General features: G+C 41.3%; 1 protein-coding gene across 1 annotated transcript in view; it reads right to left on the reverse strand.

Moving 5' to 3' along the window:
- The window catches only part of POP1 (POP1 homolog, ribonuclease P/MRP subunit), a 34239-nt gene that overhangs the window by 4916 nt on the left and 6566 nt on the right, over window positions 1–22757 (reverse strand). The window contains exons 3-14 of the mRNA XM_010981903.3: window positions 22196–22363; window positions 21035–21210; window positions 19316–19564; window positions 18164–18251; window positions 17542–17729; window positions 16603–16859; window positions 16386–16479; window positions 13818–13929; window positions 13147–13266; window positions 6393–6508; window positions 4181–4372; window positions 2916–3070 (exon numbers count right to left, since the gene is read on the reverse strand). Of these exons, the coding sequence (XP_010980205.2) occupies window positions 2916–3070; window positions 4181–4372; window positions 6393–6508; window positions 13147–13266; window positions 13818–13929; window positions 16386–16479; window positions 16603–16859; window positions 17542–17729; window positions 18164–18251; window positions 19316–19564; window positions 21035–21210; window positions 22196–22363 (1915 nt within the window). The remainder of the gene's footprint in view (window positions 1–2915; window positions 3071–4180; window positions 4373–6392; window positions 6509–13146; window positions 13267–13817; window positions 13930–16385; window positions 16480–16602; window positions 16860–17541; window positions 17730–18163; window positions 18252–19315; window positions 19565–21034; window positions 21211–22195; window positions 22364–22757) is intronic.

Below are 22757 nucleotides of genomic sequence, written 5' to 3' on the forward strand. Positions count from 1 at the left end.
CTGCTTCTGGCTGCTCCTTTTTCACATCCCAAGGGCAGATGTCCTCCTGATGCCCCCAGACCATCTGCTTCTCCCTCCTGCTCCCCTGAAGCACAGGCCCTCGGTTAACCCCAGGCACTCCCTCCTCAGCTGGGTCCTGGACCAGCTCCCGGGGCTTCCCCATTCCCTGCCACGCTGCCCTCCCCTCCACCTTGACTCATTCTCAATGGCTTCAGCAGCCTCGTACATCATCCTTCTAAGACCCTGGGCCCCCACCAGAAATTTTTCCAGTCTTTTCTTCTCTTTTCATGTCTTTCACTTCACCCTACCTCAACCACCCACTCTCCTGGTCACACCTTAGCTTTGGTCACTGCCAGCACCTGCTCCACCTTAAAATCTCAAATCAAGTACTCTTCACTGAGCGATGCTTCCTATTTCTCCAGCCCATTTACCTCCCCTGGCAACATTCTTCAACCACCAGAATTTACTATTCCTTTACCGCTTCATCACTGCTCACCACCCTTCTCACATCCCTACTCATAAGCTTATACTCCTCTGCTCACAAGTGACTCCCTCTATATGTACCCTCAACTCCTTCCCCTGGCAAAGCCCATCCTGGTCACACCCAACCCGCCACCTACTCCGCACCAGGACCCGACTGGCAGAACGTGGCTGGGGAACACGCCACAGTCCTGAGTGGTCTCACTAGAAACACAAAAGTCGAATGAATTCTGACATTGCTCATTCATCTCTTATGTTTTTCCAGTCAATCCTATCTTCCACTCTCCTAGAACATCATTTCCATCAATTCCTCTCCTCAAATCTCCAACAACCTCTCTTTCCTTCTTACCCCTAGCTGATAACCTTGTCTCTTTTTTCACTGAGAGGATGGTCACAATCAGGAGAGCACTATTCAGTCTCTCCACAGAATGTAACCTACATAATCTGTGTTCACATTTCAGAGTCAGCCTTCCAGTCTATTAAAATGAGAGCGCTCAGTGGGCGGGTATAGCTCAGTGGTAGAGGCGTGCTTAGCATGTGTGAGGTCCTGGGTTCAATCTTCAGTGCCTCCATTAAAACAAAAACAGAGAGAGAGAGAGAGCACACTGAGCCTGATCCTATGGAAGGCCACCTCCTCCCCTTGTGCCCTGGATGCTGCCCCCTCCTCCCATTCAAGGGCTTTGCTCTTGCAATTTTAGCCTCCCTTCCCTTTCCTTCCCTTCCCTCAGCCTAGAAACATGCGCTTCCATCAGGAATAAGCCCCACAAGGGCAGCTCAGAGTCTGCATGCCCTGCCCACTGCACAGCCCTAGAGAGATGTTTCACACACAGCAGGTTCTAAACAAACATGTGCTAAATGAGTAAGTCAAACACATATACAGAGATGCACATGGAAAGCTGTTTGCAGAAGCACAGAGTGGAATATCAGAACCAACCTAAAGGGCCACTGATCAGTCACAGAACAGCCAGCCTGTAGTCGGCACACTACGGGCTCACCGGCCAGACCTGGCCCACTGCCTGATTTTGTATGACCCATAAGCTAGGGATGGTTTTTACATTTTTAAATGGTTGGAAAAAACAGAAGAATAGTATTTATGGCGCATGAAAATGATATGAAATTAAAATTTGAGTGTCCATAGATTGAGCCGGGGGCACAGCCATGCTGGCTCGTTTACGCATCCTCTGTGGCTGCTTCTGCGCCACGCTGGCAGGGCTGAGTGGTTGCCATGGAAACCAAAGACCCCCACAAAGCCAGAAACAGCTATCATCTGGCCCTTTACAGAAAAGTTTGCCAACACTTGGTTTAGAGTCATACTTAATGATATAGGTAAACTTTCCGTAACACATAGCTGAATGAAGAAAGCATTTAACTATGTATGTTTCAAAACAGTACATGATATACAATGCTTTAGAAAAAATTGTGTCTGCGAAAAATTTACATACATAAGAAAGTCTAAAGGGTGAGAAATAAGCATGATTGTCTATGATTATTTAACAGGCACAGAGAAGTCCCTCAACTGCGCGCTATGGGAGACACAGGACCGACAGCACACGATGGCTGCCCTCAAAGGGCTTGTAAGCCAGCACTCCAGGACCAGGATCGTATCCCAGGTCACTCACTCCCTCATTCCTCCGCGCTCAGACAACAGCTGGAACGCCGGCAGTGCCTGTCTTGTCTGCGGCTGCAGCAGTGAACAGGAGAGCAGGACTGTGGAGCACACAGTCAAGGAAGACAACATTCAATTATTCAGCCACTCATCAGTCAACAAACAGAAGGCCCACTGTTCTAGGCACTGACTAGATCCTGCAGGTGCCACAACAAATAAGACAGTTTCTGTGCTTCCGGGAGCCTCCAGTTGAGTGGGAAATACAGGTGCCCAGCATTTCCTGTCCCCAGTATAAAGGAAACAAAGCCCCTCACTGGCCACTCCTCCGATGGAAAAAAAAAAAAAGAAAAGAAAACAGTCTGGATGGATGGATACCAAAATGTAAAAACAGTGCTATCTCTTTGGATGAAAGGAATAAATATACCAGTTCATAAAGTATTTTTATACACTTCCATACTTGCATTAAAATTTCATAAATATGTACTACATCTATAACCAGTTACAAAAACACACAATTTCCATTTTGAGGGGGCAGGGGTCGACACTGGGAATCTATTAACAAGCATCTAGAATGCACGTCCACAGCTTAGGTGTTCATCATTACCAATGAACAAGTAACCCAGAGAAGCGTCTGTAACCTGGATGGGCTACAAAAGCCAGATATAGAACAATACCTGACCCAAGTAATACCTTCTTCATTATGTCTCAGGAATGTTGACAGATCTAGGAACTCCACACGGTACAGTAAGAGTCACTGAAGCCAGGGCAAACTTTATTGGCCAAGGTGTCTTCCCTTTAAGATGTCAAACTGGACAGGTCAGTTTCTTACCTTTTGTACTTTTCAAGAAGATTCTTAGCTTGCTCTTCAGCGAACAGAATCCCGGCAGGGCAGTCTGGGAAGTCACCTGGGACGTTCGGCGACCTTTTATACTGAGAATGCATCACGGCCTCTTTTAATCCTCCAACTCTTGCACCTCGATAGATCTAAAAGAAACGCCGGAAAGATCCTGTCAATGTGCCGACTTACAGTGAAACTGCTGAGTTCTTTGTATGGCGAAAATGGGAACCCTAAACACCCATCAAAATAAATACATTGTAGGGGGATCCTACGACGGGTTACCGCACAATAATAAAAGTGAACGAAACAGAGCTTCATCAACCAATATGTAAAAACCTCAATGTCAAGTGAATATAGCAAGTTGCACAGGCATATATACAAGGAGTTATATAAAGTTTGAAAACATGTAAAATATAGTTATTTTATTTTGGGAAACACAGATACTTAATAAAGCTATAAAAACATGCATGATAGTGACAAACACCAAAAATAGGACTAGTGATTCCTTCCAAAGGAGGGAGGGAAACGGCACTGGAGAGGGATAAACAGAGTGCTTCCAATGAACCTGTAATGCCTTATTTCCTAAGCTGGGGGGTGGGTGGAGGACACACAGGCATTTGTTACATCAGTATCTTATACCCTCTGTATGCTTGAAACAGTTCATAATTTAAAAATTAGATTTAAAAATATTCCCACTCCTAAGTGATTAACTGGATGCCCCTTGTGCTAGGCGTAATCGCTGAAATTAATTACCTGCGTGAATCTAACAGCCTTACATCTCCTTTGTGCTCTCCAGCTCAAAGGAATATTTAAACTAACCAGGAAAACAACACACATTCAATTTTAATAAAATTTTTAGCTTCAGTTAGTAAACAGGAATATATGGTTAGCACTTTAAAAACAAAAAATGTATTCTATACATTCATTAAAAATTAAGTCTTTTGCTTTTAAACTGTAACAAATTTCTTCAAGTAAAAAAAACCTCAGCATTTTGTTGTCACTGCTATTCAAATACCAGACCACTTTTAAAACCTCAAGAACTCACGAAATGTCAGCACAACTCTTATTAACGGAAACCTGGCTCCAGGGGCTTTATGAATGGGTATCTTATATCCAGGACCATAGCTCCAAGGGCAGGAGAAGAGCACTCAATTTCTAGACTGTGCATCCAGTCAGGAATGTTTTCAGTGCTTGGCATTTATTAGGAACGTACTTCAAATGTTATAACTGTTAGTTGGAATCAAAGAGTAACTTACAAACGGAATCCAGAAAGCCATGCCCCAGCCCTTTGGGAGCAGGACATCCCAGCCACTTCCCCAGCCTCGTTGATCGCCACCAGTCACTTTTCCTGGCTGTTGAATCAAAAGTATAGGAACCTTGGATTCGTGGGGACCTAAAACAAGCTGTGACCCAGGCACCAGCAATTCACTTCTCATCCGGTTTAAATCCTAAAGTGGAAGAAAATAATTCAAGACAAACAAGCCTGGTCTTCTGGGAGATCCTACTGCACCTCCCTGTAAGCAGCTTTAGAAAGTTACATGCGCTCTTGAAAAGCATGAAAAAAAGTGTTCTCAATAAATAAATGTGAACCATTTTAAGTACAAGGGTGATTTTCCTCTATACGAGAGCTTTGGTAGAAAACGCCAAATTGTCTTAAACTTGGGCTAGAATAGACTAGATGATTTGAAGTTACAGAATAATAGATATACATTCTGCTAGTTTCTTTTATCAGGATTAATCTTAAATTTTGATACTCTGTCCCCACTTTGACTTTGGTTAAGATTTATGGTCATGAAGTAAAAACAAGGTAACAACAACTTCTCAAGGAGGGGCAAGTGGGAAAATACTCTGGCTCTTGAGAAAATTTCTTGAAGGGTCTGAATGATTTAAGATAGAAGATGCTCTAAGTTATCTGTTAAGTGGACTGTAAGGAGTAGATGACAACATCTATTCAGACTTTGCTGCTGGCTGTAATCAGAGATGAACAGGTGGGAGAGAATCTGCTCTCAGCTGAGAAAATCACACAAGCCACCTCCATGCTACAAGTCTAACTCATGGATGCCCTTCACGCACGACCAGGTCTTGAGTCTCCTTTTTTATCTTTTGTCAAGTTGCCAGTACCTTCTCCATGTTGGTAATTCCAAAATAACTATCTCTTTGGCCCCAACTTTTCCCCCTGGGATCAAAACCTATCTCCTGGACATCTGCTTCTAGGATGTCCCGAGGCCCCTCAAACTCAGCATATCTGAGATTGACCTCACCCCCCCACCAACTGTATCACTCTCCTCCTGCATTCCCCAGCTAGCTGAATGACGCACAGTGCTCGGTTCATTCACTCATTCATTCATCCTTTCAAATATTTACTGTTCACTCATTTACTCATTCATTCAATTATTTCTTGAGCACCTGTTACGTGCCAGGCACTTTGTTAGAACTTGGGAAGACAGCAATGACAGGTCAGACCTGGCTCTGGCTCTATTTTAGCTGAGCTCCTAAAACAAAGCTAGACCGTTAGGAGCTAACCTACAAGCCTCCTCCTTTCTCACTTCCAGCTTCCAATCAGCCAGTGAGTCTTGCCAGTTTTACCTTCCAGGTATCTGTATTAAACCCCAGCCCCTCCACTCCAGCTACACTGCCACAATTCAGGCCCCCATCATGTCATCTGCACTATTTCAAGGGTCTCTTTCAAGGCCATCCAACCACAAACCCTCTCTCCAGCTTCTCTGCCCCTGTGACTTTCCCTGGTCTAATCCACCCTCCGCAGCACTGCCAGAACGAAATCTGATTATGTCATGGCCCAGCTTAAAATCTTCAGTGGTGCCCTAATCTTCAGTCCAGATCCTCAAAAGGCCTCAAGGTCTTTTATGCTCCAGCCCTACCCTTAATCCCAACATACATACTGATCGACTTGGAGACTCCTGGACACATCATCCTGTTTTTGGCCCTTTTAAGTGCTGTTCTCAATTCCAACAATCCTTTCTCCACTGCAGCCTTGGCTCCTGGCCCCAAGAAGTCTGGTTAATTCTGACCATGAACCTAAGAATTCACTCAAATGCCAGCTCCTCCACCCAGGAAGGTTTTCCCAAATTCCCTAGTCTGGACTGCACCCCTTCTTTGGCCTTCCTTTGTGCCCTGAACTTCTTCAACTACACCTAGTTCATCTAGTACAATACCTGGTGCTGGTAGGAGCGCAATCACCGTGAAATGAAAGACAGAGAACGTTTAAGGGGGCAAAAAAAAAAAATATATATTTAAACCATAGATTACCATTTCAACAGAAAGTCTTTGTATTAACTTTTTCGAGAGATTACTTTTCTCTAAGTACAGAAAAATGTCATAGTCTATAAGTAAGGAATCAATAAGCTGAAAATACAAGGAAGCCTATGGGAGTCTATAAAGTATGAGATAACTTTCATGGTCTCTAAAGTGATGAACTCAACCTGTGTTCATGACTTTACCATTAGTTACCTGGTCCGAGATTTTATTCTCTGTGACACTCTTACAGATATCTTGGTTCCAAAGAAAGCTATGTGAACACTCCACAGGCACACCCTCCAGAAGCAGCTGAATAACTTTCTCATTATCTAAGAGGGAAAAGAAACAGCCTTACACCACATTCTTTAGATCAGGGAGGTCAAATTCTAAACAATGCCAGGTGACCTGTTGTTCTAAGACAATATTTTACAGGCGTTTACTTATCTTCTCTAGAGGAGTTTGTTTCCTTGAGTAGAAACTGCTATTCTTACCGTTGGTTTCATCTTCAGTGAAACAGCAAAGGCTCTGAAACTTATTTCTTTGACATTTACTTTTAGTGTAAAAGATGCAAATATCACACTGAACCACCTCCAAAGAACTGCCTAGTTCCACATTTAAGATAATCAAATTCTAGGCACTACTGCAGAGGCTTTTCCTGATAATGTGCTATGAGGCATGAGCCATACTTTAACTGCTGGCTGCAGGGCCCTTATATCATCCCTGGCCCAATGGCGGTGAACCACAGATAGCACCCTGTTCTTCTGTCCCGTTATTTCAAGTCTCCAATAACCCTTTTTTATTGAACTGAATATTCTTTTCTATAAAACATACTTTTCCCATTCCTTTAAAATGAGCATATTTTCTGTAAAATATATTGTTTCATCCCTTTAAACAAGCCATATCATGCCAAAAAGTACTCTCGTGGGAAAAGAGAAGGAACTTTTTCAGTCATAAACATGTATATTGGTAGAATAAACGTCCCACAAATAATTATGTAAACACTAGGCGGGGAAAAAAAACCTTGCAAATCTTTTTTTGTTGGACTGAAGACTTAAAAGGGAAAAAAAAAAAGTCAGACAATTGCTGAGTTTAGGCTAAGGTCCTAAAATATCAACACAGAAAGGTCACTCAATGGCACATACCTGTGTGGGTCTGATGGCTGAAAAAGATTAAGTTGGAAGTGACTGGGTCATAACATAACAGATATCAGGGATCAACAAGTCAGAAAAAGTAAAATTGATGAAAAGATCTGAGATGAAAGCTCTTTAGAAGTAGCAACTCTTTCTAGTGCACGGCTCTTCCTTACCGAGAGAATAAGCTGCAGCATCTCAAGTAACCGCGTGTGCTGCACGAGTTCACGTGGCCTGTCTAGGAGCGAATGAGCCCCATCAAAGACTATTTACCCTGAAGGCTTTCCTGTGGCGTGCCGCCATAGATCTGAGTGACAGAGTTGGGATTTTATTCAGATTTGGCTGCAGACAAAAGAGATGGCTAATACTTGGGGTATAAAGCATAGGAAAGCACAATCTCATCTCCAAATATTCTAAAAATTGATCACAAGGAAATAGATGAAACAAAGTAGGTGGCACATGCAGACCATGGAGTATTATTCAGCACTGAAAAGAAACCAGCTATCAAACCATGAAGACATGGAAGAGCCTTAACTGAGTTACTAAGTGAAAGAAACCAATCTGAAAAGGTTACGTACTGTATAATTCCAACTATATGACATTCTGGAAAAGGCAAAACTATGGGGACCGTAAAAAGATCAGGGTCTAGGGGGATGAGCAGGTGGAACACGGCTTACTTTTACCTGAACCTGTTCTGTGTGATACTATAATGATGACGTAGATGTCTGAAGGCAAGGGGAAGACCTTTGAACTCAACAGTCTTCACTAGTGAGGAAAAAAAAAAAAAAAGGACTACTATCAGCTGAGTCAGCATGTACCTCAGGGTACCCAGAATGACTATCAATCCTGAATGTAATTCTAAGTCCTTCCCCCAAGACTCATACAAAGCATATTCTCTTTCATGCCCAGACAAAAGCCTTCTGATTAACTATGTAACTCCAGAATTGTGACTTTAAGTTTGAAGGAAATAGCTTATTTTCACCTTTCTTAAATGTATTTAAAGATCACCAAATTTTAAATTAAAAAATCCTTAGTAAGTTTTTCTTAGAGAAGCAAAGGAAATTAACAAAAGGTTTTACCATTTGGAATTCAAATAAACTAAAGTTACAGTCTTCAAACTCACTCCATTTTAAATGAAATTTGCAGAACAGGTTGCTTGCCTCCTGAATAAAGCAACCTTTTCTTTTCCAACCGACAGTTGTCTCTCGAATACTGGCTTTCCAGCAGGAGCAGCAGAACCTGAGTCCGGTTAACATCTGAGCTCATCTCCCACAGGTACAAAAATAACAACTATTTACAGAGCAACTCTCCATGAGAATGACCTGAAGACTAGCAGAAAAGATTTTCAACTAAAGATATAAAGAAGGCACTAGGTAGGCAGGGCATGAGACGCAGTATAGTCATTCCCGCACCTCCGGGGTAGGCAACACACAAACAGGAAGATAATCACAACTGCAGAGGTTCTCTCCAAGGAGTGAGGCATCCAAGCTCCACGTCAGGTTCCCCAGCCCGGCAACCTGCATGGGGAGCACGTGCCCTTATAATGTCTGGCCCTGAAGGCCAGAGGGGCTTGAGTACAGGAGAGTAGGAGGGCTGTAGGAAACAGAGACTCTACCCTTAAAGGACACACATAAAATTCCACATGCTCTGAGACCCTGCACAGTGGCAGTAATTTGAAAGGAGCCTGGGTCAGACCCATATGTTAATCTTGGAGAGCCTCCCGGTAAGGCAGGAGGCAACTGGGACTTACACTGGGGATATAGATACCGGCATGAGCCATTTTTTGGAACTCATTCTACCACTAGGTCACTGATGCTGGCAAGTGCCATTCTGGAGTCCTTCATCAAGCTGATTCATGCCGGGGGCTGACCAACCCACCAATGGGCTGGCACCGGTCCCAGGAACCCCAGGACCTGCTCCATAGCCTGGCCGTGCCTGTAGCAGGCCAGCAGCCACTGCATGAAGCAGGGCCTGGAAGCCAGTCGGGCCGGGGGCCAGTCCCAGTTGCCACTGCACCCACAGGAGTCAGCCCCACCACAACAGAAAAGGGGCCCCCCAAGAGCATACAGCCCTGGCAACCAGAGGAGAGTGTGCTGCCGGGCCCCAGAGGACAACTCCTACACAAATCTACTTCTCCAAGGTCAGGAAACATTACTGACCTACCTGATACATAAAAATAAAGAGAATTAGGCAAAATGATGAGACAGAGGAATATGTTCCAAACAAAGGGACAAGACAAAACCCCAGAAGAAGATTTAAGCAAAGTGGGGTTAAGCAATCTATTCAATGAGAGTTTGAGATAATGATCACAAAGATGCTCAACAACTTGTGAAAAGAATGGATGAATAAAGTGAGAAGTTTAACAAACAGTTAGAAAATGTAAAGAAAAACCACAGATCTGAAGAATACAAATAACTGGGGAAAAAAATACATTACAAGGAATCAACAGAAGATTAGATGATACTGAGAAACGGAGCAGAGAACTGCAAGACAGAGTCATGGAAGTCACTCAAGATGAACAGAAAAAAGAAAAAGATGTTTTTAAAACAAGGATAGTTTAAGAGACCTCTAAAACAACATTAAGTGTGCTAACATTCACATTATGGGGGTCCCAGAGGAGAAAAGATAAAGGAGCAGAAAACTTATTTGAATAAATAACTGTTGAAAACTTCCCTAACATGGGAAAGGAAACAGACATCCAGGTCCAGGAAGCACTCAGAGTCCCAAAGAAAACCAACGCAAAGAGGCCTACACCAAGACACACTGCAATTAAAATGGTAAAAATTACATTTAAAAAAGGGAATCATAAAACAGCAAAGGAAAAGCAACTAGTTAAGTACAAGGAAAAAGGGGATGCTCATAAGACCATTAGCTGCCTTCCTACTTTGCAGGCCGGAAAGAAGTGACACAATATATTTAAAGTGATAAAAGGAAAAAAAAACCTACAACCAAAAATATGCTGCCCAGAAAGGCCTGAGATTCGAAGGAGAGAATAAGAGTTTTACAGACAAGTAAAAATTAAAGGTTAAAAGACCAAAGTAAAAAAAAACAATCATCCGTATCTACAATAAGTAGCCAAGGGGTACACAGAACAAAAAGATGTAAAATATGATGTCAAAAACATTAAACATGGGAGGGAGTAAAAATATAGGGTTGTTAGAAGGTGTCTGAACTTGAGAGATCATCAACTTAAAATAATCACATACATACACATATACATTATTTTATATGAACCTCATGGTAACCACAAACCAAAAACCTGTAACAGATACACACACACAAGAGAAAAGAATCCAAACACAATACCAAAAACAGTCACCAAATCACAAGAGAAGAGAGCAAAAGAATAAAGGAACAAAAAACCTACAAAACACCCCCAAAACAATTAACAAAATGGCAATAAGTACACACTTGTCAATAATTAAACTGTAAATGAACAAAATGCTCCAATCAAAAGAACAGAGTGGCTGACGAGATAAGAAAATGTGACCACATATATACATGTACATACTGCCTATGGGAGACTCACGTCAAATCTAGAGATACACACAGGCTGAAAGTGAGGGGATGGAAAAAAATGTTCCACGGGCAGCACGGTATGGAACTGCATCAAAAAGCAAAGGAAACTCAATAAAAAGGCCCACTACTGAAGGGAGAAAATATTTGCAAATTATATACTGAATAAAGAGTTAATATTTAAAATATACGAAGAACTCATACAACTCAACATCAAAAAACAAATAACATGATTAAAAAATGTGCAGAGGACCCGAATAGACAATTTTTCCAAAGAAGACGTACAGATGGCCAATAGGCACATGAAAAGATGCTCAGTATCACCAATCATCAGGAAAATGTAAATCAAAACCACTAGGTATTAGCCCACACCTGTCAGAATGGCTATTAGCGAAAGGACAACAAATAACAAGTATAGGCGGGGATGTGCAGAAAAGGGAATCTTCATGCACTGTTGGTAAAAATGTAGGTTGGTACCCCACCAAAGAAAACAGTACAGAGGGTTCTCAAAAAATAAAAAACAGAACTACCATATGACCCAGCAATTTCACTTCTGAGTATTTTTCCAAAGAAAACAAAAACACTAATTCAAAAAGATATATGCACCCTTATGTTCACTGCAGCATTATTCACAATAGCCAAGATATGGAAGCAACCTTGGTGTCCACAGATGGATGGAATGCATAAAGGTTTGGGGGGTGTGTGTATATATATACACACACACACACACAATACATATATATATACAATATATATATGCAATGGCATATTCTCAGCCATAAAAAAGAATGACATCTTGCCAACTGCGACAACATGGATGGACCTAGAGGGCATTATACTAAGTGAAATAAATCAGGCAGGGAAAGACAAATACTGCATGATTTCACTTACATGTGGATTTTAAAAAACAAACGAACAAATATAACCAAAAAAAAAAAAAAGAGTCATAGATAACCGAGAAAAGCTGGTGGTTGCCAGAGGAAAGGGGGCTGAGAGGAGTGAGTGAAGTAAGTGAGGGAGAATAAGAAATACAAACTTATAAAAGAAATCACAAGGATGTAATGTACAGCCCAGGAAACACAGTTAATAATATTGTAATAACTTCGTAGAGAGACAGATGGTAGCTAAACTTATTGTAGCAATCACTTTGTGATGTAGGAAAATACTGAATCACTATGTTTTACACCTGAAACTAATATAATAAGTCAATTATACTTCAATTAAAAAAAAGATCAATAAGGTGGTAAGCTTTTACAGTAGAAATTAAATCATGGTTTTCAAGGTTGATTTTAGTTTCCCTTAAACTGATTCATATTAAGAGAAAAGCATTAGAAAGGATTTAATACCTAACTGCCTTATTTCAAAAAAGGATCTGAGGCAGCAAGAGAAACTAGAGTTAACAGCTTTGAGGAAACCATGACAGTCAACCTTCATCAGTATAGTAGACTCTTATGGTTGCACCAGACCATACCTCCATTAAAAAAGAAAAGAAAGACGCAATAACTCATTGACTAAAGTGTTAGGCTCCACAATTAACTAACTTACTAATATATCTCAAATTTCTCTCTTACGGAATCCGCCTTTCACATGGAGTTCTGACAGTAATTTATCACCCCCATAATAAGCTACCCGACTATATGTGGAGGTTAAAAAAAAAAAAATCTGAAGTTGTTACTACACACACCTGTATCTTTTTTCCAAAATTTCACAAGCTGATTTTAATTATTCTTCCAATTAATCTTGTTTAAATGACAGCAAATACAATGATACATTAACACAACTGCTGCAAATCACAGATCAGACTAAAATTTTAGCCAGTCCCCCACCCACCCTCTTCTACCAACCCAAAGAACTCCCTCAGGCCACTCTACTGAGTCTACACCAAGACATCTTACCCTTCAGCACCTGGGGTGGCCTTGCCAGGATTCGAACCTGGATCATCTGTATGGTCAGACAGAGGCTTCCAAAGAGCACAAGACCAGCTGCGGGTGCCGATCCCTTCCTCACAATTAAAATTCTGAAAAGCCCGGCATTGTCAGAGAACCCAGTTTGCAAAGAGACAGGTTTTACTAGATACTAAAAATAAAGAACTCAGGGAGAAAAACGAACATAAGGATCAGGCTATGTATTTTACAGCTAAAAGACACTTCCACGCACACCATCTCCTTTGATCATCATCACCTTGAAAGGCAGGCAGGTAAAGATCGCCCTAATTTTTTTTACAGGCAAAGTTACTGCAAAGGCATCACAGGCAGAATTCTTCTAATGGGACTGACTGCTCAAAACAGGAAGGAAAACCAGGGTTGTCTCAACAACTTTACCTTGGCATTTTTCTGGATTGGGCAAAGTTTTGGACCTCTTCTGAGGCAAATTTATTCGTGGGTCACCAACTGTCAGTCCCAGAACAGTACCTGCTGGAACTTCTGCTGGTGATGTTACTCCTTGAATAAGAAACAAACGAACAAAAAAGAATCAAGCGTATACAAAATCATTCACAGTCCATATATATTTGCTTTTATTTTCAAATGAAACTTTCATCTTAGTCTAATTATTTAAAGACATGTATTCCCCTTTTATCCCATTGATACTTTTAGAAAATGAATTAACATTCATGAAGAGTGAAGTTTCTTACAAAAAGCATTAAATGAACACAATGATAACTATTGGAGCTCTACACACGAATGCCATCATGCGCAGGTGAGTACAGATTTTAGGTTAGTACCTAGTTTATGCATTTATCTACAGTATCAGAATGCCAGTTATTTAGAATACTAACTTCTCATTTGATTGTTGTTTCATAAACAAATTGAAATAGTGTCTAATCTATATTCACTGAGTTCAGGCCCCTCTCTGACTTGCTTTCTTACTGGATTATAACAGTTACAAGTTAAAAATCACCACTACATTTAGGGAGCCCAACTGCAAAATGCTCTTTTAAGCCACTTCCCACCCCTCCTTTCTTCCCCAGCATAACCAGTGTTCCCCCGTATACCTCCCAACAGTTCAAAAACGGCCTCTTGTCTGTGATGAAGGGAAACGCTGTCCGGATTCTTACAGGCTTCAGCCCACCAGCGGTGCGGTGTCTTCTCTGTGTCCTCTGCCTCCTGGAAAACAACAACACCTGTTCACCAGACAGATACTGGTTCAGACTTAACAATTTTGGTTAAAATGATGGTGATATTGGGCCCACCCTTTTTGGCTGTGTGTGGAAATGAACGTTTTATGGGAGGGACGTAGGGAGATTGCCACTACAATTGACATAGTCACTAACAGTGGACTAACTACAGTACTCTTCTAACCTGAGGCAAATACGCGGTATTATATCTCTCTCAGGATTTCACACACTAAGAAAAACAGCCCTGGTTTTCTGAGAGACTACTGAACCGAACAACTTCACAGCAGCCCAGGGCCAACAAGACGGGCCTCGCTCCCTGCCCCTCTCCCGCCACTGCCAACTTCACCACCACCAATTTAAGCAATAAAATTTTCCTCACCAAAGAAAAACCAATACCTTTCGAATCTCTAGCAAAAGGATATATTACCAGTATAATATTTCCAGAAATTTCAAATAAGGCACACAAGTATTTTACTTGCGTTTTTTCTGAACAGAACTAGGAATTGGGAAGGGTTTCCGACAGCACTTCAGGCACCACACGCGTGCCCAGGAAGAGAAGCAATAGCCATGATTCGGCCTGAGGTTCACCAAAGTAGGATGTGCTCCTATGGGTCCCAGGGAAGCAGCCTGTAATATACGTGCCATTTGCCTCACAGAAACGCAGGTGGCATGGCTTAGGGGTTCAAAGTATAGGCCCTGGAATCATCTTAGGTTCAAATCCTCCCTCTGCAACTTATTAGCTGAGGGGAGTCCCTGCTCCGCACCAGATGCGGTGTTAAGCCCTGGGGACAGAGTACCGCCCTGCCTGCCCTGTCCTCGCCACCATGAAGCTCGGAGTCTAATGAGACAGGAACATCGCACACACAGGCAAACAAATCTAGACGTATAAACTGAGGAAATGTGCAAGATGGGATGAAGACAACAGGAGGGATAAAATTTAACTTGGGGGATCAAAGAAAGAGTCTAGGGAGAAATGACATAGATGTCAAAACCTAAAGAATGAGGAGGGTTTAGCGAAGAAGAGTGAGAGAGGCAGAAAATTCAGACAGGCTCTAAGGGAGCTGAGATCTGACATATTCCAGCACCTGAAAGAAGGCCAGCGTGGCTGAAGTGCAGAAGGGGAGAGGGGATGAGGCCAGACGGGCATGAAGGTACAAGACGACCAGTTCAATGAAGGGCTTTGGATTTTATCTCAAAAACAATGAGAAGCCATCCCAAAGCTTTTAATTAGGAAGTAGCATGATGTGAATATATTGTCAAAAGACCACTTTGCCTCCTGCCTGGAGAATAAAGTGAAAAGGGGGATCAATGAAGGAAAGTTAAGATGCTTTTTCAGGATCCACGCAAGAAACGACAGTGGCTGAGACCAGCGTGGAAACAATGGAGAGAGAGAGAGAAGTCACCTTTGTTTTTTAAAGAAACTGTCTTCTAAAAGTTCAAAATCTGTTCAGATCTATCACCATATTAGACATGTCGAATCCGCGAGAGGCACAGGCACTGGAAGGTTAATGGCACTAACACAGGAAAACAAACCAAACCCGAACCCAAAGTGTCTCATTCCTAATCTGGTCTCTGCTCTCCAGACCTGCCCTGCCAACACGGCAGCCACTAGCCACACAGAAGCTATTCGAATTTGTTGGTTAGTTAAAATTAAATAAAGGTACAAATTCACCTCCTTAGTCACACCAGCCACTCAGTAGCTACATGTGGCTGGTGGCTCCCATACTGGACAGCACAAAGAAACACCATGCTCACAGAAAAGTCCCAGTGGACAGAGATGCACTCGGCATATTGCTGTCAACCTTTTAGAGCTCACCCTTCAAACTAGCTGCACGCATGGGGGGTCGGGGCGGGGGATAAATTAGGAGTTTGAGATTAACAGATACTACTATGTATAAAATAGATAAATAACAAGGACCTACTGTATAGCACAACAAACTATATTTAATTTCTTGTAGTGACATATATGGTAAAGAATCTGAAATGTAATATATACGTATGTATATATATAACTGAATCACTTTGCTATATACCTAAAACACTGTAAATCAACTACACTTCAATAAAAAATAAAAAATCAAACAAACAAACAAAAAACCCAGCCCCAGAAAATGTGCATCACACAAGTGCAAACAAAAAAACTGGCATACGCTTTCAAGGATTTTAGGGGCTCCCTGTTACCCAACTATGGGGCAGAAGTGAAAACCCTTCTACAAGACTCAGAAGCTACAAGAGGAGTCTGTATTTAAATAAGAAAAAATCACTTTACTTATTACATTTACTTAGATTTGTTCTTCTAGGAGAAGTGAAAGATAAAATCTTTGATAATAAGCATTAAGTAGGGAAATAAACATTTATAAGCCATAGCCCAAAATGTTACCAAATTTTATGTTAGGTTTCACAAATATGCTAAGAATAAAACACTACGATCACGTTTACTCTTACAGTGTGGACAGAAGCAGCTTTTAGTGCCTTGGTTAGGATGGAGTGGGAAAGTGGACCAATCAGCCGGAATCTGTTCATCTCCATCGTCAAATCACTGAAAGAAAGAAAAGGTCTTAAAATGAAAACTTCCATCGTATCTGAGGTCTGTGCCACTGGCAAAAATAAAGCAAGCCTTCACCAAAAATGCTTCAAGGTTCAGGGCACATTCGGCCCACACCTGATTATAATGCCTGTGGCTGGAGAGATCCAAGAATACGGTTGAAGTGGATCTCTAGTTCCATCACCGACGATTTTTTTCATTGGTTTAGCATTTTCTCCATCATCTTTCCGTTTTCTTTTCCTGCCAGTTTTCTCCTCAGGCAGTTCAGTTTGGCTTTTTTCTTGGGATGGTGTCAGAAGGGGGTCAGGGATGCAAACAGCTGATCCGGTGGGTTCCACACACTGGCACACTGCTTTTATTTCCTCTAAGATATCCTAAGGACATATTTAAACATTTTACTTTTAAACTTTGAAATTTAAATACATTACCAATTTAAGTTGGTTTAGTTTGTTATTTTTTTCTGCCTTTAAAAATTTACATTTTTATCCCTCACAAATTAAACTATATTTACCATCATCAGAAAGCTTTTTTGATTCTTCTGAGTAGTGCTTGGCATTAATAACAAAAAAAAAAGAACTCCTGAATGTCAAAGATTAGTGAAAACAACTCTACTCTGACCAATTTTTTTTGAACTAGTTTAAGGAGAAAATTTACAGTCTACTGTATAAAAGCAGTGACTATGCTAAAAAAAAGAAAAACAAAGCTAAACGCAGTATTAAAAACCATCAGAATTACTCTAAACAGCTTCTCATCATCAGGTAGGCTCTAACAAGCATCTATACCAATGAGCCAATTCAGGCTGATGGAAGCATCAGTCCCAATGCAACATTCCATTTGCATAATGAGGTTGGTTCCCATCTCTAGTTCTACTTAGGGCTTCCTAAAAGTGATGGCAAGATTTGCTTCATTTAATAGTCACATAACTTTCCTCCCTATATTCAAATACCAAGCTGTCAGCCAAACTTTTATACTATTTAAATTTCTACAGCACTGACTTCCAACAATACTCAAGAACACAGAAACAGAGCCATGAGGAAATAGTGTCGAGGGTTATACCTGTTTAAGAGTTGGGTGAAGCCAGATCCACAACTGCCTGCTCTCAGAAGTGTCACCAGGGGTCCTCTCAGACTTCCAGATAAATGTAACAGGCCCCAGCGTTTCTCGAGGATATTTATTGGCCCGGTAAAGCAAGAGACTCCCTTGGCACTTTCCAGACAAATAGTGAACCGCGGCAAAAGTCAATCCTGACATAAACAAGAACAAAACGCCATGAACACAAGTGCTGAGACTGCAGTGTTAGCTCCTGACAGATATACCGGTATTTCTTGTCTGTCTGCAAGACGGATGAGGTGTTCATTCTGATCACTGCTTAGATCAAAGCCTGACACACAAGAAGTTCTCAATAAATATTTATTGAATAAATGACTTAATGAGTTCCGAGTTTCCTCCTGCCTAAATGTGCTCCACCAGAATAATGGTTCTCTCACTTAACACTCAACAATGTTAGGAATGATTTAAAAGCTACCCCAAGCTTTCCTTATATTAACATACTCACCGGGCACAAGAACTGTCTCAGTAAGGCATGTTTAAATTCCACAATGCTTACAGCAGACACTTGTTCGTGAAATGAATAAATACACAAAGACTGAAACAGGGTTCAGCTTTGAAGCAAGGTTACCTGTGTCTCCGCTGCACATTGGGGAAAGTGCCTTTAGGATTTCTTCCTCTTTGCCCTTCAGCTCCAAACAACAGTAGTAGGATAGATCCTGCACAAAGAAGGAGATACAGGTAAATACTTGAATTTCCATTTAAAATGTAAGTGGCAGTGTCCTACTTTTTAGAAAGAAAATCTGTCTTTTATCCCATATTCACAGACAAGTTCTAAGTAGGGTATAAAAACTGCTGCCTCCAAGTAAAGGATTATTCCTCCCCAGAATCGACCCAAAGTAAGAAATTGGAGGGTAATACTACTGTGAAAGTCTAAAACCAACCATCCTCCCAAAAACAAACTTCCCAGCATCCCGCTGAACCACAAACATCCAGAACAGCGTCCTGAACACTGCTCAGGGCACACAGATGGCTCTCAAATATGTGCGGTGATGAATGACTGCTAAATGAATCAATGCTGGGTGGGTGAGGGTATAGCTCAAATGGTAGAGCGCATGCTTAGCATGCATTGAGGTCCTGGGTTCAATCCCCAGTACCTCCTCTAAAAATAAATAAATAAACCTAATTACCCCCTACCACCAAAAAAAACTTAAAAAAAAAAAAGAACTTAAAAAAAGAAAAAGTATTAAATAAAAAAATTCTCTAAAAAATAAAAATATAAATGAATCAATGCTGAATAAATCCAGAACATGGCCAACAAGACCCTGCATGATCTGCTTCCTATTATTTCTCTAGAACTCATCTCACCCTAGTGTTAGCCCTGCTCTCACTCGCTCCATCTTTGTCACACAGAATTTATTTCAAGCCTTCCCTCCTATCTGGCTGCTTCTGCCCTTCCCGACTTTCCCATTTTCTCATCCTTTAGCGCTCAGCTCAACTTCACTTCCATGGGGAAGCTTTCTTGTTCCTGTTACGAACGCTCCTCATGTCCTGTAGTTTCCCCTACAATGGTATATCCGGCTAATTATTTGATAATGTCAGTCTGCCCCATTAACTTTACGCTGCTTCACCTCCAGCATCAAGCAGGATGCCCCATGCTCAGTAATCGGTTTTAAAATGAATACTCTCAGACAGAGCTCTGGCACACCATGAACTATTCTAAGAGTCTAGATCAGAAAGGGTTTAAGCAAAAACAGAAGGGAGGGCAAGTGGAAAAGCACACCTGAAGGAGGCAGCGGCTCGTCATGGCTCGGTAGCAGGCTCTGTGGCTCTTGACGGTCGGCCGCTCCCCAAGGCAGTAGCCCCACCTCTTGACCATGTGAAACCGCTTCGCGTGCCAGATGTGAGTTTCCAACCATATGTTCTTCCTTTGTCTACGGTTAAATTCTAGCATCCGGTTTATGTGACACCGTCGAGCTTTATGGCACTTATTTTTTGAGTGTTCTTTTTTCTGATGAACTGCTTTCTCTGCCTAGAGTTTCAAGAACAGAGGCAGGTCCCGTTTGTAACCATCTCAAAAAAGTTAAAATCTAGAAATTCAAACAGCTAGTTTTAGGTGAAGTGGAGCAGCACACAGACTCCGTTAGTTTACTTAATTTTTTAACTTGGTGGTTTCTCCAATGAAAGTAGAGGAGGCAACAGAAAGAGTGAAGATTTTAAAGAAAGGCAAACCTAGGAAGGAAGCACTTACTAAGTGGGCACGCTTCAGGGACTGGGAAGGTCATTTATACAATGTTCACTACAGTAACGCAAACTTCTGTGGCTATTAATATTAGAGAGCAGGAGGGAGTAAATCAACTGCTAGCTTTTCATTGTTGTTGTTTTATTGTTTTTTAACCTCTAAGATTATAACTAAAGCCAAAACTTAAGACCAAAAATATAAAAGTGGGTTAAATCTACACATTTCATATCTCTCAGGTATTCAGAGAGAAATGCTAAATGCTATCACCAGGAAATAGACCTTACAATAAATCTAGAAAGTACAAAATTCCTGCTTAGTTTTCACTCTTAATCTCTTCCATAGCTAGGCTAAACTGTGGAAAAAATTCTTCTCCACTACTTTGTGGGCCCCTTAAAGATTAGGACTTGACAGACTCTAGTCCCACCCCTAGCTTTACCAGAACACAGAAGGCACTTGATAAAGAAATCCTGAGTCAATTAGTAAAGATATGGGGTGCTTAGACAGTCATAGAATGTCCAAGCCAAGAATTCTGGAAAAGCCAAAAACAACTGGACTTCAACAAAAATTAAATCCAAGTTCAAGTTTTCAACTTTGAAAAAGACAAAAGGCAAATACTAGGCATTGATGTTGCCTTTTTTTTTAACCTTTCAACTCCAAACTGGCCACACCCCCAAAAATGCAGAGCTAAAACTGCTTATCTAGTAAGAAAGTCAGAATTGTATTTTAAATCTGGCAGGGGAACATCAACTATTTAACATCATTAAAAGAGAGAGGTTCCGAGGGGAGGGTTTAGCTTAGTGGTAGAGTGTATGTTTAGCATGTCTGAGGTCCTGGGTTCAATCCCCAGCACTTCCATTAAAAATAATAAACAGACAAACCTAATTACCTCCCCCTCTCAAAAAAAGATTTTTTTTAATTAAATAAATAAATAAAAAGAGAGGTGCCAAATGCAGCTGTAGGGAGGGTGGGTTTGGCTCAGTGGTAGAGAGCAAGCTTAGCATGCATGAGGTCCTGGGTTCCATCTCCAGTACCTCCATTTAAAAAAAAAAAAAAAAGCAAATGTAGTATCCAACAGGCTGCTAATTTTGGGGGGAAGAGGGGGATAAAGTGGGAAAGATAATGATTAAAACAAAAAATATACAAAACATTCATGTGGTTTTTTAGTTTCCCTTTTAGTAAGTTCCATTAGGTTAATACGTTTCCATTTCTTTTAGGCGAAACTAAGCTAAACGATTACACTAAGGGAGGCCTGTACTCTACCTCTTTCTGGGCAATCTCCCGCAACCGTCGAGGAAGGCGTTTGACGTTGTGGCTCATGGCTCTTCGTCTCATGTGCCGTGGCAGAGTCTGGAAAACCAGCGAATTAGAAGACTTCTGGGTCACTGCTTTCAACATGGCACTGATTTCAGCAGCTCGGGCTTGAGCAAAAGTAGAAGCTGTCAAAGGAAACAGCACCATCATTTAAAGACTAGTCTTGAATCCACACTTTACTGGTAGGTTTCAGAAGGAAGCCCGATTCGAAGTATATGAGCTTTGACCACCCTCACCCCCGACAGATGAACACCAATAGTCATTATTTCTGTGTTACATGACTGTGAGGCTGTTCTTCAACTTATATATTTTTCAAGTTTTCTATAAGGACTCAGTTTTACTTTTCAAAAATAAAGTTAAAAAATAAATTTTAAAAGAATTTTTTGAAACAAAGGACTATGTGCAATATAATCACAACCATTTTTAAGTGCAACAATCCCACAAGAAAACAAAGAAAAAACAAAATTTTAAAAGATTTTGACACCAAGGATTTTTTTCTTAATATTTTCTGCTTTTTGCAAATATGTGGCAAATATTTAGTTAGACTGAAAATTAGACTTTTGGGGAAGAATGAACAGAGTGCTGGAGCCATCTAAGTGAATTCCTCCAAGAAGCCATAAAGAAAGATGAGAAGGCAGCCCTAAGGTGTGTACAAGGAATACAGGGCTGTACAGTAGTGGGGGAGGCTGAAAAAGGAGGCTGAAAAGGACCTGGAGACAGGTAGTCAAAGGCTTTTGTTGCCCTCAGTATGTTAAATTTGGCTTTATCTTTGGAAATACTATGCTGAGGAGTGTAGATGGCATTTTACATTTTTTAAAGGGAAAATGAGGCCAGCAAAGATTTTAAGACTAAAAGGAACAAACAGTTCACAAATAAAGACCTGTAAAAAGATGGTAAGAGAAAGGAGAGAAACTGAAGGAAGGAGAGCAGTCAGTCAGGCCCAGGGAGGCTCTGCCCTGAGTCCAGGCTGGAGGTGAGAAGCACCCGACGTGGACGGAGGAGAGAGACAGAGGCCGGGCCAAGACCCTAGGGAAGGCATTAGAAATCTGGCTGCATGAGAAACAAAGAGCTCATCGTACAATCAAACTTCGCTTCAGTACAAAGGCCTACCGGTTATATACTTGGGGATCTCCTGCGAAGTGCCCTCGGGACCTGCTTTCCAGCCTCCCTTTTTTTTAAACGTTACTCTGGAGGAAGACTGCTCGTTGGCATCCGACTCGGCCAGTGTGTGGTGGGCTGTTCTGGTCTGCCGCTGTCGTGAAGTCCCAGAATAAGGCTCTAGTATATTTTCAAAAAGAAAACAGTAACAAATACGTCACTATTATCAGAGATAAGGATTAGAGTGTTGATCGTATTTTCAATCCTGTAACCACCCTGTCAAATGGCCATCACTACCTTCCCTTTAAAGAGAGGGGATCTCAGGTAGGGAGGTGAATTAACTTGTCCAAGGTCACACAGCTAGTAGGCAGCATACTAGCTAATCACCTCAGTGTGACACAAGAAAGACCCTTAGATACCAGGGAAATTTCTCCATATAAATGCTGCAATGTGGATTTTACATCTAAGCTCCCTTAAATACTACAATCCAAATGATTTTGTACATCAAATTGAGAGCCACTAAGCAAAACTGAAGAAAGAAATAAAAGCAAGGGGGGAGGGTATAGTTCAAGTG

This window comes from Camelus dromedarius, chromosome 20 (assembly GCF_036321535.1).
Source record: "Camelus dromedarius isolate mCamDro1 chromosome 20, mCamDro1.pat, whole genome shotgun sequence".
Classification (NCBI taxonomy): Eukaryota; Metazoa; Chordata; class Mammalia; order Artiodactyla; family Camelidae; genus Camelus; species Camelus dromedarius.